Source organism: Branchiostoma belcheri, unplaced genomic scaffold (genome assembly GCF_001625305.1).
Source record: "Branchiostoma belcheri isolate BF01 breed outbred unplaced genomic scaffold, Haploidv18h27 scaffold53, whole genome shotgun sequence".
Classification (NCBI taxonomy): domain Eukaryota; kingdom Metazoa; phylum Chordata; class Leptocardii; order Amphioxiformes; family Branchiostomatidae; genus Branchiostoma; species Branchiostoma belcheri.
The window spans coordinates 1,318,354-1,339,185 of record NW_017804165.1 but is presented as its reverse complement, the minus strand read 5'-3'; the positions used below and the strand labels follow the sequence as shown (position 1 = coordinate 1,339,185).

At 43.9% G+C, this 20,832-nt stretch overlaps 2 protein-coding genes across 3 annotated transcripts; one reads left to right on the top strand and one right to left on the bottom strand.

Annotated features, from left to right (window-relative positions):
• Positions 1 to 2,542: 2,542 nt before the first annotated feature.
• Positions 2,543 to 5,437, bottom strand: LOC109480995 (dual specificity protein phosphatase 23-like). Of its 2 annotated transcripts, none has more exons than XM_019783466.1 (4): positions 5,319 to 5,437; positions 4,406 to 4,520; positions 3,674 to 3,851; positions 2,543 to 3,042 (listed from the first exon to the last, which is right to left on the bottom strand). In XM_019783466.1, the coding sequence occupies exons 1-4, from the start codon at positions 5,383 to 5,385 to the stop codon at positions 2,842 to 2,844; spliced, it is 561 nt and encodes a 186-aa protein (XP_019639025.1). In that variant the 5' UTR covers positions 5,386 to 5,437; the 3' UTR covers positions 2,543 to 2,841. The 2 variants fall into 2 exon arrangements, with proteins under 2 accessions (XP_019639025.1, XP_019639028.1); XM_019783469.1 differs by having other exon boundaries at positions 4,406 to 4,501; positions 5,319 to 5,418.
• A 709-nt stretch (positions 5,438 to 6,146) lies between these two features.
• Positions 6,147 to 20,328, top strand: LOC109481011 (venom phosphodiesterase 2-like). The gene is made up of 30 exons (XM_019783489.1): positions 6,147 to 6,430; positions 6,970 to 7,037; positions 7,479 to 7,544; positions 7,980 to 8,052; positions 9,696 to 9,889; positions 10,204 to 10,441; positions 10,784 to 10,914; positions 11,197 to 11,434; positions 11,746 to 11,803; positions 12,055 to 12,146; positions 12,323 to 12,402; positions 12,701 to 12,820; positions 13,035 to 13,144; positions 13,330 to 13,395; positions 13,555 to 13,627; positions 13,804 to 13,912; positions 14,396 to 14,439; positions 14,566 to 14,653; positions 14,858 to 14,889; positions 15,201 to 15,325; positions 15,908 to 15,974; positions 16,106 to 16,193; positions 16,389 to 16,579; positions 16,825 to 16,876; positions 17,029 to 17,177; positions 17,534 to 17,663; positions 18,061 to 18,141; positions 18,458 to 18,590; positions 19,053 to 19,221; positions 19,817 to 20,328. The coding sequence occupies exons 2-30, from the start codon at positions 6,984 to 6,986 to the stop codon at positions 19,967 to 19,969; spliced, it is 3,204 nt and encodes a 1,067-aa protein (XP_019639048.1). The 5' UTR covers positions 6,147 to 6,430; positions 6,970 to 6,983; the 3' UTR covers positions 19,970 to 20,328.
• The last annotated feature ends 504 nt before the right edge of the window (positions 20,329 to 20,832 follow it).

Below are 20,832 nucleotides of genomic sequence, written 5' to 3'. Positions count from 1 at the left end.
ATCGGTCACGTCACACGGATGCCATCGGCTTACCTGCAGGTCGAAGGGGAACTTTCTACTTAATCTCGCGACCACAAGTTCTTACTGGGGCTTAAGATGGGACACTACTGGTCTTCTTACACACCTTCGACCTGTAGGGTGGCAGATGACACCCGTTTGACGTCATCACCATTGGGAAAACGTATCTACTAAACCGCCCTAAATCCGAATGTTTGATAGGGACAAGCTGTTGGATGGGCTTGCCGTCGGCATAGGTTTGTAGCTCATACCATACTCCATACCACCTCATTGCCCAGATCGTCGCAAAGTTCTGTTTTACTACATGTACACCACAGCACTGGGTTAGTAACTTTCATGCACCAGTGCACTGGATCTAGCAGTCCGATTTTAATTTTGTGACTTGCATGTGAACGAATCTTTTGTTTGACCTTCGGGCATGTTCGAAGATCATCTCCTATTTTATGGCCCTCGAATATGTTACCGCTCATGCATGATCTCCTACGTTCTCTGATAGCCACTTTGCCTGCCTTACCAGGCAATGGCGAATTTCAACACATGTGCATTACCTAGGTTTGTCGGTAGGAGTTGTGTATCATACAAAATCATCATACAGTATTCTAGTGCCATAAATAAATATATCGTCCGGTGATCACAAAGATACAGTCTGCTATACTTAGTACATAGAGGTACTATAATGGATTAAAATTTAAATGATATAAGCAATGTACAATCCAACGGTAAGTCATCCTGGACCAGACCCCTCTGTTACCCCCGGAGGTTAATGTTGACCGGTGCAGGGACCTTGCAGGTTGTTAAAAGGTGAGCCAAGTCGGTGATTATAGGACCAGGATTAATTGCGGGACCGTGACCAGACGACCCAGCGCGACTCCAGCCTCAGGGCCCGGGTCGGTCATGTTCGCACCCCGCTGCCGCTACTAACGTCTTACAGATCACAATTAAGGTCCCGACTCTCCACGGCCTGAAAAGTCTTTGCTCACCAGTAAAAACTACATTTGTCTTCTTTCAATACTGTAATTTTAATACTATGGGACCCTCAAAGAGTAGAAAATGCACTTAGTTTCATGGTAAAGAACTTCTAATTCTGCTCATTTCTTCTGCTACTAACGTCTTACAGATCACAATTAAGATCCCAACTCTCCAGTCCTGAAAAGTCTTTGCTCACCGGTAAAAACTACACTCGTCTTCTTTCAATACTGTAATTTTAATGCTCTGGGACCCTCAAAGAGTAGAAAATGCACTTAGTTTCATAGTAAAGAACTTCTAATTCTGCTCATACCTTCCGCTACTAACGTCTTACAGATCACAATTAAGATCCCAACTATCCACTCCTGAAATGCCTTTGCTCACAGGTCAAATCTATCTTCATCTTCTTTCATTGAATTGTAATACTGTAATTCTAATACTTCTGGGACCTCAAAGAGTAAGAAATGCATTTAGTTTCATGGTGAGGAACTTCTAATCTCCAAGCAGATCCTATGGGGTGGCAAAAGACAGTATCTATTCGTCATGACGCCAACTCTCCACTACCGAAAAGTCTTTGCCCACCGGTCAAAGCTGTTTATTGTAATGCATGTACTGTAATTTTGATACTTTGGGACCCTCAAAGAGTCCAAAATGCACTTAGTTTCCTGGTGAAGGACTTCAGCTCATGCCTTCACATTTGATACTTTATTACGTATTTTTATAAATGTGATTACATAGCACGTAAATTGCAAAAATACAAAAATGTAAAAGTAAGTTATCCAGAGCACCACTCACCGTGCATAAAATCAATCTTTACTCTGTGAACGAATACATCAAATAACCTACAAAAATGCTGCATGTAGAAACACCACTCTTAATAGCGATAAAAAGATCTTTGCATATATGTATATATATATAATGTATATGTATAATGTGTAGTGCACTGACCAAACATAAACTCAAATTGGATTTAGTCAAACTGTATCTGACATGCCAAGTGTGAAACTTCCTGGACGGAACCCCTCAGAAGACTACCCTCAAACACAAGATAGATACACTTTGACAGCTCAAGGTTACAAGCTGTGAACTACATAAGCTGTAGCAAAGCTGCATTGCACTATAAAAAAAGTATAAGCTACTTCAAAAAGCATTGATATATATCATGCTTCAACTCGATGGAGCATGACAAAACAACAACAACATTGGTCATGTACTGAAAACATTTCTAACATGCTGAGGTAGTCATAAATATCAACTATGGAAAATAATTATCACACTTCACTTACCACATAAATCATACACAATATTACCCATGAGAACAATCCTTTACCTACATGTAAAACTCTGATGATCGATAGAATACATTAATTATTATTAATTACCCTCAGTCCATTTCTGTATGCTACAGCTAAAAGAACATGGCTGTGCAGAAACAATTAAGTCTCTGCTAGCTGAACAGAGAAGCACAAATTTGGCTCTGTATTGAGTTCCACACATTCAAGCATTGTACAATGCTAGTAACAAGATTATATTTGTTTTCTTGGCACCTGTTTGGTTCTGTAACAGTTTTGATCTTAATTTCTCAACCTTTCACCCTTGCCTCTTCCTTGATCAGACATTTGGCGCCATATTGCAACTATGGCATGCCGGTGCTAAAGGTTAAGTACTTCAGAATTTCTTATTCAGCAAGAATGACGATGACCTGTGGAACTACTAGTAAGAAGTTGCACATTAAGCATGTGAAGATAAAAATACCACTCTTTCATTTACCCTTTTTCACAGAAGTTGAAAGTATTTCTCAACTTGTAAAAGATATAGCCTGATGGCAATAAACAAATCAGCTCATGTTGACTACATCTACACCTCTCCTCTGGACTTTAATTGTTGGTAATATTGAATTACCATCTTCTCTTGGTCATAGGTTTCTATTGAGCCTGGACGGATGCGTCGGATCTCTTCAATGGCCTCCTGACCTGAGATTTTCCTGGTCTTGACAAAGTAGCATGCGATCATGGTACCAGTGCGCCCCCTGCCCCATTGGCAATGAACTGCAACAGCCTGAGCAGAGATAACACACTTGACATTAATTATGCCAACCATGTGAAAATCAGCAATTTCATTCGAGGTCAAGTAAATTGTACATCAATATGAATAAAAAAAGACGTGCCATACATATACTGTACTAGTCATGTAATATCTGTCACTTTTTATTGATGCAACACAAGATATGAGTCTGACAACGGTAACCAGGCCTAACTATGACTAGTTAGTAAGGGTTGAGTGATATTGATAGCATGCTTGCACTCACTGGGTATGGTATAAATATTGTCTGCCATGTAAGACGATTAACTCGTTGCCAAAGTTGCCAGATAAACTTGAAGTTATGTTACGTAATGGCATGACATCCAAACACATTATAAACATATGATTCCTCCAGATTCAACCAACCATCAGCACCTCAGTGACCTCACATGCAAACACCCTACTGGTCCTTACACTGCTAATGACTATTCAAGAACAACTTTTTGTATAGACTGTTCTTATAGTGTTTTACATGTGAATATGTCTTTTACTGAATTTGTTGTCATGTCACAGCACAATCCAGCCATTCTGGCTGCTATGTTTGCGACATTGTTGAAATAAACCATTCATATAAGAATACTAGTAAGAATAAAAGATGATGACTGACCTCTCCAATCCTACTGTTGCTCTCCACGATGTGGATGAAGCGGTCCACCTGTTCAATGGTGGGGGGAGTGAAGTCCTCGATCTTCATGTGGATGCTGTTCAGTTTGGGACAGCTGTCCACAGGTGGCAGTCTGTAGGTGAGGGAGATCAGGTGCCGAACACCTTCCTTGTACAGCCATCTGGAGAAAAAAAAAGATTCACTCGTTTCCACGGTCTTTTGCAGAGCCAGAGGGTGCAGACATGATTTCATAAGTGCTCATGTTGCAGTTGCCCCTTTGCTATTATAACATTATAAATAACAAAATCCAAGTCTGAAAGCTGATTGCAAGTAATGTAACAGTGGGGGTTTATAAGCGCTACCAACTGACCCGGCCGATGGGTCTAGACCTTTTCGACCGAGCGGTTAGAGCGTCTGACTGGGGCTCGAGGTTGTGGGTTCGAACCCCGGCCCGGGACCAGTGGGTTTTTATCTGCTCGCCCCTGTTTCTTACGGTAACAAAATAATAACCTACATGTACATTAACAGTGAATACAACTTAGTTAGAAAAAGGAGGTTAAAAGTCAAAAGCTCCTTGAGATAGAACAAGGTGTTTAATCTATTGTATTCTATATAATATATCTATGTAGATAAGTTCTGTGTCCATGATTACATGCCCTTCTTTAGAGTCTACGGTCTACCAAGGAAACTGACACCAGACTGTTGACTTGCAGTGCAGGCAGTAATGTTACAAACCTGATGTTTTCTGCCCGATGTGGGAACGCCAGGGCGCACAGCTTTCCTTGGACCACCCAACTGAAACTGGAGGGTCGTTCTGCCATGTTGACTGGTCTGACAAGAACGGGCAAGCCTTCAAGGTTCAATGGGCAATGATTAACAGCGTAAAGAGACATCAGCATTGTGCTTTAAAGTATAGGGTGATGGACATATAACATTATAAGCTATAACTATATGTATAAGCACTAGTGTACTTAATATGGATATCATTGATTGTTGTCTTGGTTGATTATGAAGGTTTTTTTTATGTGTTAAATGAAAAAGATTGTAGTGGACATTCTATTCTTATATATATAGGCCACTTGTGCATATTTAACATGATCAATTAATGTTCTAACGTCACAGTGTCTTTGTTATGTTTGCAACTTTAACTTTATTACATAATTTCCCGTGAACTACAACATACTTTGGACTGAAATATAAACGTTCATTAATTATTGTATGATATTCAAAGTAGTAACGTTAATTTGACTTCTGGATTTGAAACTTGGTTATGTATAAAACATGCCCCCCCCCCTCAACAATTATTTTTTGGAACAGCCCACTGATTGCAACAGTTGTGTTTCATGCACATTCTTTCCTTTGACATCGCACATAGGGCCTGGATCACAGGACATCACAGTCATTAACCACCACAACCTTCAAAGAACGATACCTGTCACCCCCTAGACTCGGTGCAGTGTTAGGATGGACCTATATATGTCGGTTCTAAACAGCCTCAGGGGGAGGGGTGAATGGGCGGGGCACATCACATTTTCTTTACTCATTTTGTATCATATCTGCGACCATTCAACCGTGACTCCGTCCGTTTACAGTATACATGAAATAAAGCATACGTCAACACACACTGTACGGGTCAACCTTACGTTACCTGTGCTGTAGGACGAACCGCAGGAATTTCTAACTCGTTGATAATGTCGACATAATCTTACGGCCATCTGACCGGCAGATGGCAGTAAACATAGCAGTCTATTCGCAGTGGAATACGACGCCTTCGAATCGTGCGCTGGACGAATGTCGGACTCTCACGACAACTTTAATACAATTTTTTAAGGGCCCCCCTGAGGAATTTCAAACAACAGGAAAAACATATATCATATCCTCTAACACTTAAAACTCTGTAAAGTGTTGAAAGAAAAAATAGAGTGGGACTTCTGGACAGGTTGGCTTGCACTGGCCAACTGCCGACTTAGAAAGGCACAGCAGCCTGAAGCACTGATGACTGAATAACATCAATTGCACGAAGACTGGCCCGTAAAATTCAGTTACCATGTGGAGCCGGCCTGCAGTGACTGCAATAAAAAAAGTCAGTACTAACTAAACGGGGACCATTAATGATCACGGATACTCAACATGTCAAAAGAACTTCAGGTTGGACGGTCGACTCAAGATCATTGTGTCGACTCAAATCTTCTTGAGCTCACTAGTATGCTAAGCCTAGAAACGAGCCATGATCCGAACATATGATGTAGTAGTGATACACCAGTTCATTTCTGTAGCTTAGACCAAGGACATTATACATTCTCTATATAATGTCCTTGCTTTAGACATAATTTTGCGTGATACGTGAGCTCCGATGGCTGTATCTGGGCAGGGAGATTGCACGTCACATGACGTAGGACTCGGAATTGGGCCAAGTCTTGGGGGCGTGTTTGTCGTCAAAGATGAACTCACTTGAAGTAAGGGGGGTTCCCGATGTTTTGGAACGAATGGAATTCCGTAAACATCGTTCAGTCATGGCAGGCCAGGGCATGGCCTCGTCAGTTCTCATTTTGGGTTTTAAAATCGTTTTTCTATAAGTTGTATAATCATGGCTAGATATCTCACTGGCTCAAATGCTTGGCCAAATGATGGTGGACCTGCCCTTTCCTTGACATGCTTGTTGGGAACGAACGTTCGAGAGAACACGTTGGTAGGCCAGACAAGTAGGACCAAGTAAAGAAGGACCCGTCCACGAGCGATAACGACAGCAACTTCTGACAGGTAAACCTTTTAGCACAGTAATTCATATATTCGCGGTAGCCTGACGTTTTTCTTTACAGTAGCTGGTTGACCAGTAGCCTCTACCTATATACATGCCCGTATATACACCAGATGAAAGTTCTTTCTGTGGTTTTGTTGACAAACGCCAAACACTTTCTTTGTAGATGAAACGTTACGAACGGCACGAGTAGACGCAAGCTAACTAACGAATTGGAAAAGTGAGCCCCATACCGTGAGTGTCATAAAAGGCAGATTTCTCGAGTGCCGCTGTGCAAACTATGTGGCCTGGGCAAATTCTTGCGGGTCTGTCATGAGTGGTTAATTTGTTGCCTATTACGTGTACGCACATATGCAGAAAACAGGTCGCGACGACCGCACACTATCAGCAAACCAATACGTCGTACGAAAGCTATTAAGCGGCCGCTGGCAGGTTTTCACCAGCAGCAACATACTACAGCCAAGTGGTGCACGTAGGGTAACGTTAGTTGACAGTCGCTAACAGTTGTCTAACGGTGCAGTTTCTACCTTCGGATAAGCAGTTTTGTTCGAGACAATGGATAGATCTACTGACCAGCTGGAGTTCCGGGACAAGGATTTCGACCTGGATGTAAGTTAAGTATCACGTCCGTTTTTACATTGACAAAATGAGAACATCTGTAGCTGTGCAAGTCTCTGGTTACTGTCACCAACGCTGACCCTACGTGTCAAGGTCAGGGTTAGAATGAATCAGAGACGACTGTACATGTCAACATAATGTATTCTGTTACTCGATTGCAGAATGTTCGTGTTTTCTTGATATAACGGATACAACGTTCTGTGTCCGCATTCCTCGGTTGTTATTTACTTATATGTACTCGAGTTTTACTTCTAAAGTTGAATGACTTCTCAGTAGTAGGGTGGCATTCAGTGTGTACCTGAGGTCGAGTCCACTGAAGGTCGAGGTCGTTGATAAAGTGTCCATCAAAAGGAGAGCGGATACAAGAATTAATTAAACCGGAAAATATCTATCATCAAAGATTTTACTGATTTCTCTTTTGTTTTATTTCAGTCTCCCCGTGGTATCAAATTTGGCGGCGTGTCGTCCAAGAAACGCCTGCTCACAGGTGGCGTAGTGGTGAGACACTTTGTTTGTGTTCACTCTGACGTATTGTACATAACAACCTAATTTAGAGCAGGGAGACGATTGTGTGGTATATTGCCGTTTGTCTGTTAAATAACACATGTGTACACGTTAGTAGTGCATGACATAAGCACACCAAGAAGTTAAAAACGCCACTCCCGACCATTCCAAGGGATTGTGTGGATTATATTTTCAATGTAAATGGTGCGTCACTCAGGGTACTAGTAGTTTTTTTTCTCGTCTGAAAAAAGAAAAGAAATAAGAATGCATTTGGGGCGATATCCTTAATAATTCGGTCTTATGGAACCTTTGGTAAAGGCCAGGATAGGACTTATGAAGTGTGTGTATACTTTGTTACTTTTTATCATACGTAAAAACAGAGTTAAGTTGATGTTGACACTGATTGAAATTCCATCGTGGTTCTCCTAGGTTCTGCTCCTAGCAGTAGTTGGTTTGGCAGTCGCATTAGGCGTTGTCCTGTCAAGAGGCCCTCCTCCTAAAGGTAATGTTGACCCTTCAGAAAGATATCATTCAAGCGAAGTGAAGCAAACAGTTTAATGCTGCAGCGTAGTCCATACCTGAGAACACGTTGCTCTCCTATACCAGTTACGTCATGAGCTTTTGTGGGTGTTTTAGGGGCGTTGTCCGGCACAGCCAATAGGGATAAGGCGCCAAGAAAAAAATCAATACTCGAACAAAAGGGCCCACAGCCATACTTCCAGTGTCAACAAAGAGACTTTGCCGAAGATTTACACAGGAAGCAGTTTTCAATAGGTGAACTTTTGACTGAACTCAATATAACCCCGAGATACCCCACTTCAACGGGAACTACTTACCTATCTGGAGTGGCAGTGCTACACTAGGGGTGGTTTCAAGTGTTCCTTGTTCTTGCTAACTATTGCCTACGTCTGATACAACTTATTGGCATTGTTGAGCTGTTTTAGGCTTGGTTCAAATACGTATTCCGATGAGACAGTGTTAGTTATTATTGTGGCCGACATTGAAAAGGTTACTATGATTCCTATCCTGTAAAGGAAAATGCTTCATGTCAAATAAAACCCGACCCGCCCTTCTCGATCTAAAGAAAAAAGGCTTCGATTGAAAATGTGTCTGAACGTTCGAGCGAACTATTGAGGTTACTCGTGACAAGTGTCTAGGCAGGTATCAGCACACGTGGCGGTCACAGCGCCCTGCACCTGTGCAAGTAGACGGATCACGCACATCGCACATGCCGGACATTCCCCCCTCACTCAGCACGTGCACAGAGCGGCATGCGCAGAATAACCAGGCCTGCATGATGACTGGCGATTTCTCTCTGAAACTGTACACGGGATATTATCCTCACTTACGCGAACGTGAACTGATATGCTTTCCGACGGTCAAGGACGTGCTCCCTCACACAGTCAAACGTGGGCTACTGTAGAGAACAATTAGTGCCCAGTGGACCGAGTCAACAAGACCTATTGACCATGGCTCACAGACCTATGCCTCCCTACGAGTGCACAATCGGGATTGCTGGATTGCAGGAGTACCCCATAAATCAGTGAACCCTGAAACCTTGAATAGGCACATTTATGATCAGTAGAAGGCCGGCTAGGTGACCAGTAATCAAGAAAGTAGGGGAATGATAGAAACGTCACGACTTTTCCTTCCAAGATTTGCTCGGAGTCAATTGACCTGTCAATGTTCATGTTTGGCCTGTCACAACTATTCGGACACCCTGTGGACATCGTGCGAGGTACGGGTTTGTATGATGTCCTCGGCTTAGTGTCTACCAGACTCCTGATATACAAATACACCAGAAATTGTCCAAATATGTAATTATAATTTGCCAGAGGTGTTAGCCTGGGTTATACTTATACTTATATATGAGTAACTCTATGGTGGGCTAACTCATCCTGCAAATTATTCTGCTTATTTGGACAGTTTCTAATATTTTTCCAGCAACTCAAGACCCTGAGTATAGTGGAGATTTCGTTGAGGGCACATTTTGCTTGAAATGTCATGGAGGCAAGGCATAAAGGGCAAACGATGATTACAGCTATGGATCTAGATACAGTGTGGCACATTTTTGCACATATAGACTTACGATTCAAGCAAACATTGATGAGTGATCACGCTAATATTACTCACGATGGACGACAGGTAACGTCAACGGTGCGTCGACGCATGGTCCCACAGCGCCTCCTGCCGGAACAGCCTTGCCTGGCAGGGAAAGGCGGTACAATGGCGAGGTCGTCCTGACCTTTGTTCGAGGAGAGCCCGCCAGTTTTTCCGACGATCTCGCTGATGGCGCTTCAGCACTATTCGTGGAGTTGGCCACTTACATCGAAAGAGAGGTAGGGGTTAGATGTAATACACCTAATGCTATAATGGGAATAACCGAAAGTGTAAAGTAGAACAATGCTGAAGCCTGGTATACCCCCGCACATGTACGTATCGCCTAAACGTCTTGAAATCCTATATTTTCTATCATTTTGTGTGCGAAACTGTGACTTCGAAACGACTGAAAGAATTAACAGCCGTGAACAGATACTAGTATGAACGCCAGACTCACGGGTTTAAGTACCGTCGACCCATAGTTTGTACCTTGCCGTGTGCACTCTTGCTGAGGCAACCATAGAGACACAATTTTGTGTTCCTGTGTTTACAGATCAATGCTATTTTCTCGGAAGGAGACCTTAAGAATGTCTACAGTGATACCGAAGTTACGGGCTTTGCCGAAGATGACTCGGGAATCGTCGCAAACTTTGTTCTACGGCTCCGGTCATCAAAATTCCCAGCAGAGATTACCGCAACTTTCCGAAATGGCCTCGGAGGTGCCGAAAACAACTTACTGGGAACCGGCGGTTACGTCATTCTTCCCGAGTCCCTGGTCATTCAGGGCGAAGGTACGTGACTTGAATAGACATCCTTAACACATTGGGAGTACGTGTACATAGAATATGCACCTGCAGGACTGTCGATGTCAAGGAATGCTCTTCGTCGGTGATAGAGTAAGGCTGTTAACACTGTTGTGTCCATCACAATTTGCATCAAACATACTGTAGTGTAAATTTCCAAGCAGATCCGTTTCGGTGGCAAGACATTACCCATTAGCCAAAGGAGTTTGAAGAGCCTCCTCTGGCTGATGAATACTGTCTTGCCACCGAAAGGGATCTGCTTGGAGATTAATCGTAATGTACCATGTAGAGGACAACTTCTAACCTCTGAATGCCTACCGATGCTCGCAGGTGACGTGACGACCACGAAGTTGCAGATGACGCTGACAGCCATGGCCGGCCTGCCTGCGCAGTACACCGACAGCCTGGGCGACGAAAACTCGGCTGACTTCCAGAAACACGCGGTAGCCATCGAAGAGTCGGTAGGTGTACAAATGAGTTGTTACCAAGGCTTATAGGAAGTTAACGGATTATGTTAATCCAGTCTCGCCCCTACTTGGAGTCTGCCAAGTCATTTAAGATTTGGGTGCATACTACATGTACATGCATTCGGCCACATGAGATAGAGCTATTATGATATGCATCACTCTCTTTTGAAACTTCTTTTAATGTATTACCGCAAAACAATGCATGGAGGGTTCGAAAATCTACATACACAGCAGTTTAACACCTAACCGTTAAAACATCTTGCTGTTATACTGCAGGTTGACATCCTTTTCCAAGGGAGCGACATAGCGTCCACTTATGAAGGCTGCAAGGTGGTGTCTTTCCGATCGGCACCGTCAGGGGGCGTTCTTATGGAGATAGAAATCTACCAAGCAGTGGATGCGGCAGTTGCGGCGGTCCACTTGGCCAACATCTTTGAGACTCGTCTTGGCGGCGGGTTGAACAACATCTTGGGGAGCGAAGGCTACTTTGTGGACCCAGGCTCACTCCTAGCAGGTAAGTATTCCTCACTAGTCAGCTATACATATATAGACAGGCACAGGAAAAAACACCCAGTCAAGTACGGATACTATAGCTAGACCACCCACTGAAACCCATCATGATGGTCGGATGAGCTGACGAATAAAGAGGAGCGGTCAAAACTGGACGGCAATCCTACCCGACCGAAGACTCTAATCTAGTCTAACCTTCTCTACTCTACTCATTAGGGACATCAGTTTATAGTCAATCGGTATAAATCAATAGTCATTGATTATCATCGTTTATTTTTGTCTGATTCTCAACCAACTTCTCTCCTCCGCTGACAGTGCCGAGCTGGCTGGGTGATGACGTGGTGCCGGGACCAGAGCTCTCCTGTCCTCCAGGGTATGTGTGGTCGTCAAGTTCTGGGGGTGGCAGTTTCTTACAGTCAGTCGCTCCATTGTCGTTAAATGTAGAGTCGTTTTATCGTCTATCGCTGCCCAAATACTAGTAATGATAACAAACTGCCGCTACGTCGATTCTCTCAATCACTGTGCAGTGTGTTACTGACATATTGGTTTTTGATCGACGATTAGCATTTCGACTATTTCTATTTCTACGTTGGTTTACATCAAGAGCGTTTTGTTCTGATTCAGATTTTCCGAGCCCCCCTTGATACTGATCTCCCTGGACGGCTTCCGGGCAGACTACCTTCTGAGGAACGTCACGCCCTACCTGGGCAAACTGAGTGAGTTAGCCCGCATCCGCTTAAAACACGTTACTCCTGAGTGGCTTTAACTATTACAAGATTGCAAAACATTTGAGAACTTCTACACCGGTCTCATCGCTTGTAGTAACGCAAATGTAACGTTAATAAACTCCTGCTGTGCGCTAGTAACATATACAAACGTACGCATTTTCCAGGTAGGTATGGGTCCCATGCACCGTACATGAGAGCACAGTACCCAACCAAGACCTTCACAAACCACTACACTCAGGTCACCGTGAGTACTGCCAGCTACAAAACGGCTGACAATCCTGAAGACAATCTGCGAAATCTAGCTCATGAAGGATAATTCGCTAATCTTAGATAAAGAAAGTTGTTAATGCTTACCTGAATAGTAAGCGGTTATTGATATCACACAAAAAATAAGTCGAAAGGTTTTGAAAGTTCAAATGTAATGCTTAATTTCTATTGTAAGATACATACACAGTATATTGTTGTTCTTTTGTCAGTCTGCTTGTCTTTCACTGCTACATACGTAAAGAAGTAAGTTACAAAACACACCGATCTGTCCCCAGGGCCTGTACCCGGAGTCACACGGTATCGTCGACAACCTGATGTACGATAACGTGTTCAGGGCCACCTTCAGACTGTCCAGCTCGGAAGCCAAGAAGGCTCGGTGGTGGGGAGGGGAGCCGGTGGGTGTATTCTTCTTTGTGACGTCTTGGTTTTCTTTCTAGTTGTACTTTTCGTTTTCTTCCCTATGTTTTCTCCCTATAAATCCCCGATTCTGTGGTAGTTGTCCCATTGAACAGAACTAAAAGTTTCTGTTGTAAGTTCAATTGAGCACAGCTATCTATGGTTTGGAGCTAGGCTAGATCCCACCTTGACATCTCTTTTGCTCATGTCCAGTTGTGGAACACAGTAGAGCAGCAGGGACTGAAGGCGGCCACGTACTTCTGGCCGGGGTCAGATGTGGACATCCAGGGCATGCGGCCAAGCTACTATTACGATTACGATGGGTAATTATGATATTACTATGAGACATTTACTTTCGTTCTTGCTTAATGTTTTTGTGATGTTTTGTAATTGTCACTTTAATATCTGCTCGTTTTCGGATCGTCCGGGAATGCGATATGGTGACACGTTGCTGTAGCATTTGCAGCATTAAGAACAAGCCGTCATAATCAAATTATCGTTGTCACAGGAGCGTGTCCTATGAAGACAGGGTAGACCAAGTCCTGCAATGGTTAGAACTGCCTCAAAATGAACGGTAGGTTCGTTTCGTTCTGTTAGAAGTACCATGATGCCATTAACAGTGATGACTTTTGGTAGAAATCTCACGTTTGTTTCACTGATTTGGGATGCTTTTCTTCGTTATCTGCGAACTTTTTTGTAGATCTAACGCTAGATTTGATTTCTTGATTTGTAGACCCAGCCTGCTCATCACGTACTTTGACCAGCCGGATCTCGCAGGGCACATAAACGGACCGGACAGCGAAGCCGTAAGTAGAAACCTGAAATATCGCATCAACAACAGGATCTGCTAGGAGCGTTTTAATGTTGCCTTTTAAGCTGATTATGTCTGATTCAAGACCACATTATCAGTGCGTGCTACCAAGACTTGGATACATTTGACCGTGTTTCTTCTTTTCCACTTTTCTGCGTGTGTTTCCATCAGGTGTATAAGGAGATGATGCGTGTGGATGCGGTCATCGGTCGGCTCATGGACGGTCTGCTCGCCAGGAACCTGTCGGACTGTGTGAACGTGGTGGTGGTGGCAGATCACGGTAAGAAAAACATCATGTAACATCATGTTGTGTGGGTCGTGTGGCGCAATGGCAGCGTGCGCGACTCGGAATCAAGAGGTCCCGAGTTCGAGTCCTGACATGCTACCGATCTTGTGCCCTTGGGAAAGGCACTTTACATGATTTCCCCACTAGACTCAAGTGAAAATGAGTATTGTCTGTCCAGTATCCGTTTCTATGTGCGGGACACAACACCAGCAACAGCTGCCTCTGCTCCACGTGCATTGCATTGTTGCAATTTCAATAAAATAAAATAAAAAATCATGTAGGAAGCCGGGGACAGGTACCACAGTGTCAGTAGTGGGAATATCATTCAGCACCAGGGACAGGGACAACAGTGTCAGCATGGATGTCATTCAGCACCAAGGACAGGAACAACAGTATCAGTGTGTACCGTTTAACCTAGCCATTTAATATCTTTTGCCTGAAGCGCTGATCATCATCATGGCTTTGTTTATTTTCCAGGTATGACACCAACGAGCTGCGACAGAGTTGTTTTTCTGGAAGACGTGAGTTAAACTTTCCTTAATTAAGTTACAAAAGTAATGTTTGAAACACTCTATCATCCACTAATGCATATTTCTTGAAAATGGAGTTTGTGAGTATTGACGACTGGATTTTGAAATGTGTTGCAGCTGATTGACATCAGCCCGCTGTATGTGTCACGTGATGGTACGCTCATGCGCGTCACTAGGTCCTTCTACGCACCGGAATCTTATGTCTGTAAGTACCGCCATTAAAATCACACCCACGATTTCAACTGGAACTTCATCTCTGTTAAACGAAAACAAGAAACTTCACGCTAGTACATGTACTTTGGGGCATTTTACGCGGTTGCCTTGTGCTACATGTGCGGTAGTACCAAGGGGCTGTAGTAGACACCAACGCTGGCCTTGAAAGATAAAATGCACCTCCTTGCCTTTTCAGGGGATCCCGATGGCTTGGTGAAGAATCTGACGGTCAGTCTTTCATGCTATATTTAGTGAAAGATACACAATTCTTTCCAGACCTTGTTTGAGTGTGACCTTGTTTAAGTGTTCAGAACAATCTATCTTTGATTAGCTAGATTATATCTGGCATCTCCCATCTTCATCCAGTGTCACAATGCATGGGATCGAGGCCCCAGCGAACTGCCAGAACTGCGTCCCATCATGAATCCCATGATGGGACGCAGTTTGCACGGGAAAGCTATGACGTTAATGTTTTATGTTATGGTTCCTTTTGTTGCTGGATGGTAACTTATGTTTCCTTCCTTTCTGTCTTCCCACAGTGCGCCGATGACCACTTCACGCCCCACACTAAGCAGGCCGGACTGCCCAAGCGGCTCCACTACGCCAACAACCGCAGGATCGAGGACGTCGTGTGCACGGTGCAGGATGAGTGGCTGTTCGCCAGGTGGCGTGGTTTATCCTCTCATTCCTGTCGGTTTATATCTCTATGCCTATTCGAATGAAAGCTCATCCGAGTTGGTAGATTCCATAATTATAGAGTTCAAGCTTTGTTCCAACACAAGAACTAGACTCACCATAAATTTTCGGTCGATCTCGTCAACCTTCGTCAGATGTGAGGTGCACTCGCTGACTCCCATACATTTGACGAAGGTTGACGGGATCGACCGAATATTTACGGTGCATGAGTCTACTGTTGGAACAAAGCTTGAACTCTATAACTATCTATGTCTATGATTGAGGGTTTACAGTGACCACAGGGACTTGGAAATGAAAATGGCCACAGTAGACAAGTGGACGGATCAATGGGAAAATAACCTAACGGACGACCAAAAAGCACCCACAGTGGCCCTTATGTACAGATGGTTAAACTAGTCTAGGTTTGAATGTTGGAAACTTCACTTAAAGGAGAGTTTCTCTCGAAATGCACGATTGCATATTTTTGGCCACGAAGTTCAGTATAGACATTGGCTTTGGGTGCTTGCGGGAATCATACTCCAGCCAATACACCTTAACTTTTCATTTTTAGGACGCACAGTTTTAGTCGCTGTGAAGGCGGCGAGCATGGCTACGACAACGACTTCAGAAACATGTCGGTATGTGCCTGTGCGCCGTGGTTTGGGCTTACAAATATAATTTTCTGTTGAGGCATTCACAAATCGTTTCAATTTATCGTAACACACGGTCTAGTCAAATGGTTAATCATCTAATTATTCTTCCTTTCTAGGCATTGTTTACTGCTTACGGACCCGCCTTCCATCAGGGTCTCGTGGTTGACCCTTTCGGCAACATCGAGCTGTACAACATGTTCTGCGGTACGCGCGCTCCTCCAATACTTCAGCAGCAATTTCCTGTGGCATTTTATGACGGATGTCTGGTTTGATTTTGTATTCTTTAGTATGGTAGATTTTCGAACTCAATTCTTAAGTCTTACAGAATGCAGTGTCTCTACTCTGATATCTTTTTAGTCTATCTCATGCGCCTTGTTTTTCTTACCGGCATCCATGCAGATTTACTGGGCGTAACTCCCGCCCCGAACAACGGCACCAGGGGCAGTCTGAACCACCTCCTGCGGCAGCCCAGGGCGACTCCCCCGCCCCAGGAGGACGGTCTGGACCCTGCCATGACCTGCTCATTTCCCAGCACCGCGTCTGACTACGACTCTATCATCGACGCGACCATGTCCGGGTGTCTGTGCAACGTAAGTATGTATAGTCAGCAGCCACTTCAGGATGTCCCCTTTTCTCATTCAGCTAATCAACCAAGAAATGGATCCATATGAAAACGTAAATAGATATATAGGTCTGAGTCGAGGAGTCGATATAGCTACTGAACAACACAGCTCAAGACCACGCCAGTCTCTACTGATAATATACTAGTACATGTAGTATGAAACACCCGAAGTCTTATGGTGTCATCATGATATACATGTGTATCTGTCTTCAGGTTGACCAGTGGAGTACATATGACCAAAACCTCAACCTGACGGATTCACAAGGTAACAGTTACAAGCATAAGTTATAGTAGTCTCTTTTTTCATTCGGAAGTTTCATCTGTTGCGTCATTTCAGGATTATGGTAGACTTGTTCTACGCTGTACAGAACTGCCTACATCTTTTGATTACCTCGTCAAATTGTCATGTCCCTACAGTCTCAGAGTATCAGCAACTTCACCTGCCTTCCGGAACGCCCCAGAACGTCTTCACCCCGGAATACTGTGTCCTGACAACGGCCAAGTACGTCACAAGCTTCTCCCAGCAGTACGTCATGCCGATGTGGACGGCGTTTACACTGGACCAAGTATGCATCCCTTTATCAAATAGATAACATAGGCTCGATGATACATTTTTACATTGCTGTAATCAGGATCACTGTGAACACTGTGAAATAACATGCATCTGCATGCTCGAGCTTCTTGCACTTCGGTTTCCCAACTTGCCTGTCTTGTGTTTCGGTACGTTTTTTACTCACGCAGGCAGTCTTTAGTGAACACCAATGTATACACATTTCTGTATCTGTATAGCCAGTATTTGTGGGCACGCGGCGCAGCGGCAGCTAGCTATATTACACCGAACGACCTGTTACAATCTTTGCACATCTCGTACATAAGAATGAAATAAGCGTGATTGTCAGATTTAATATGATACTTCATCCAGACCACGCAGGGCCTCTCGTCCGAGATCGCAGACTGCCTGCGGACAGACGTCCGACTCCCGGCGGGGCAGGCGGCCTCCTGCTCCGAGTACCAGAACACGAGCCTGTCCACAGGGTTCCTCTATCCGCCAGGTGGGGCAATATTTTTCAAAGAATGTTTAGACCTTAGAACAAGTAGTACACAAGTTAATTAATCTATTGTCTTGTACGTAGGTTCATTTCGTTGTACCAATGTATCTGTCTGTATGCCTACGTGTAGTTATAGACCTTACGAAAGTCGCTGTACTTTTGTTGTGTCAATAAAGTTCTTCTATATTCTCGGTTCTGTCACATTTTGGGAACATTTGTTGGATTAGACCTGATATAATTTAAGATCACGTTGCATCAATCAGCAATTGGCTCAGTGCATTGAATGAAATACTGTACAGTCACCGAGAACATGGTCAGATTTCCTTAGACCTGTGTCAGTAGTCTGTAGATACTTTCACTACAAACAGTGAATTCGAAGGTTTTCCTTTTCCCCTCCCAGGTCTGAGTGCGGACCTGACGGGACAGATGGACGCCTTGGTCATGTCTAACGTCGTGCCGCAGTACCGGGGATTCAAGGAAGGTCTGACCATCCATTTTTCCCTGCATATTAGAACTACATTGTACAATGTACCGTATCCTGTGTCCAAATAAGCAGTAACAACAGAGACATTAACGGCCCGCCATAATCGGCGCTATGCACTGAAATGCGGCGATGATAATGACTGTTTTATATCTCACAGCTAACATGATCAAACCAACGCATCTGCTCGGAAATGAACAATCATGTGATACAAAGATTCTACCATTACTGTGTGACATCCTTCTACATGTCTTTTCTTCAGAAATGATCGTGATATATATGACATATATATATCATCAATCGCTGCATTTTACAGGCATTTGGAACTTCACAATGAGCCTAGCGGCCAGTTGGGCACAGACGTATCAAGGCGTCCATGTTGTCGCTGGACCCATATTTGACTACAACTTTGATGGAGTGAGGGACAACATTACAGCCGACTACATGAGGTTCGCGGATTTTCCGTTCTCACTTGCCACATTTGTACGCAATTTTGTTAAGCCGTATTGTCTTTGCGTGATTATAGAAAGAGTGTGCAAATACTAACCTGCGATAGCTTTACTTGCATTAGACTTAGCCTCCTTCGCAGATTTGTGGGGCGGCGGCGTTAATATTTTCAGGGAGCGATGCGAGTCATACTGTGGAGGGACGGCCGTTATGCGGCGAAACCCTCTCTCCCCGGCAAAGTCCCTCAGCGGCAAAACCGTCCCTCCGTGGCATAACTCGCGTCGCTCCCCGAATAAAAATAACCCCGCCACCCCACAAGTCTGCGAAGAAAGTAAATGCAAGTAAGGCTAACGCAAGTAAGTACTTGGGAAGGAGGCTACATTAGACTATTTGCTGCCAACATTTCCAGTAACGTTACTTTTATGAGGGCCTTATGATTGTAAACACGGCGTTATTCTGCCCAGGTTCGTTGAGGACACTGTGACAGGCGTGCCCACCAGGATCCCGCTGCCCACACACTACTTCGTGACGGTCACCAGGTGTGATGGGGACAATCCTCCCACAGTGACGTGTCCCAGGTGGCAGGTGGTGTCTTTCATCCTGCCGCATGCAGACAGCACCCCCACCTGTATGGTAAGTCAGTCTCCCCTGCAACAGGTTTGGTACAAAGTAGATTGTTCCACACAATGCACGTACATTTAAGGCCTGTCCATACCATGGTATATTCATCCAAAACATCCTTACTAGTTATCTCTGCAAGCTCGAGAAGTCGCCTACAAAGAGAAAGAAAATATTTTACAAAAAAACATCTTCCCAGCTTTGAAATTGTACTGGTCCATACATTTGACTGCTGCAGTATTTGCACGATAGCTCATGATCATTTGTGCTGGCAGTGTGCTGTAACAGCGTTTTAGCTTCGTACTTTGCTTGAAAATTACATTACATGAGTCATGCAGTGTTTGACATGATCATGCTACACGACACTGTGACAAACTTTGTTTTTTGTCACTCAACCGCGACGGGGGCCGACATCGTCTACCAGATACCTTTAATTTGACCTAGTGTGGACATCACATTTCAAAGAAGCTACGTGACAAGCTTCACTGGGTCAGTCAACTGTGGAAGATCAGAGTGACAGGTCGAAATCTCTAGATGAGAGAACTTTATTGTGTTGGATCAAAAGTTTAACTTTAAACACGTTTTGTTTTGTTGTCTTATTTCCCTGCAGCCTATGCGGGAGTACCTGTCGATGCACGTGGCCCGTGTGAAGGACGTGGAGCTGCTGACGGGCCTGACGTTCTACCGTGACCTCCCCGTCACCGAGGCCACCCGGCTCAGGGTCCACCTGCCTGAGACCCAGGACCTCTGGGCATGGGCATAGACTCACACGTGGGGCTGCAGTTTACATGATTTGGACGAGAACTGGTGGGGACATGATGGTGGAGATACTAGTTCACTGTAGTAAAAAACCCTAGTCTCCACCAGACTCCTTTGCAGGCTGAATAAACAGTAGAAATCGGCCTGAAAATATAACTGGCCACAGGAGTTGGCCGGCCATAGAGGGTCCAGTTTGCACGGACACATACGACCAATCTGAACCGCTAACCAGTTTGTAACACACACTGTTCATCTTCTGTACTAATGTTATCATGCCCTCTTACTCAGTAAAATGATTTACCCTAACTTAACTCTAATTGGACCAATCCGTACCCATATGTTTCGTGGAATGTGACTAGCTGCAATTATTTAATGAGTGCGTGGTGTAAAAATCAGTGGATGGAAATGAATTTGATTGTTGTAAGTTCTATGCAAAATGAAGTTAATGGCATTGTAAAAAGGCCATTTGAGTATCTATAAGTATAAGTAAGAATTTAAACTGATGATGTGATATATGTATATGTGGCGCACATGTCATATTGTATACTACCAGTGCATGTTTTGTGGTAAATATGTGTTCCTGTACGTACTTTGATGGATTGTGTGCAGTTTTATTGGGTCACTCTTCGTGTGGAGTGGTGACTACATATCCATACCCCAATCCTGGTTGGATTGTAGCTGGCTTTTGCGTACTGAGATTGTTTTGCTTTATGAGACTACATGTATTACACAGTCATCAAAGAGGTTCTCAAACCGAGTTGTACATGTGATGTATAGACAAAATAAAGTTCTATTGTTCACAATCAAGCAGTGGGGCGACTTCGTTGGATACTGTAACATAAAAAGCAAAATAAACTCGATTTGTGT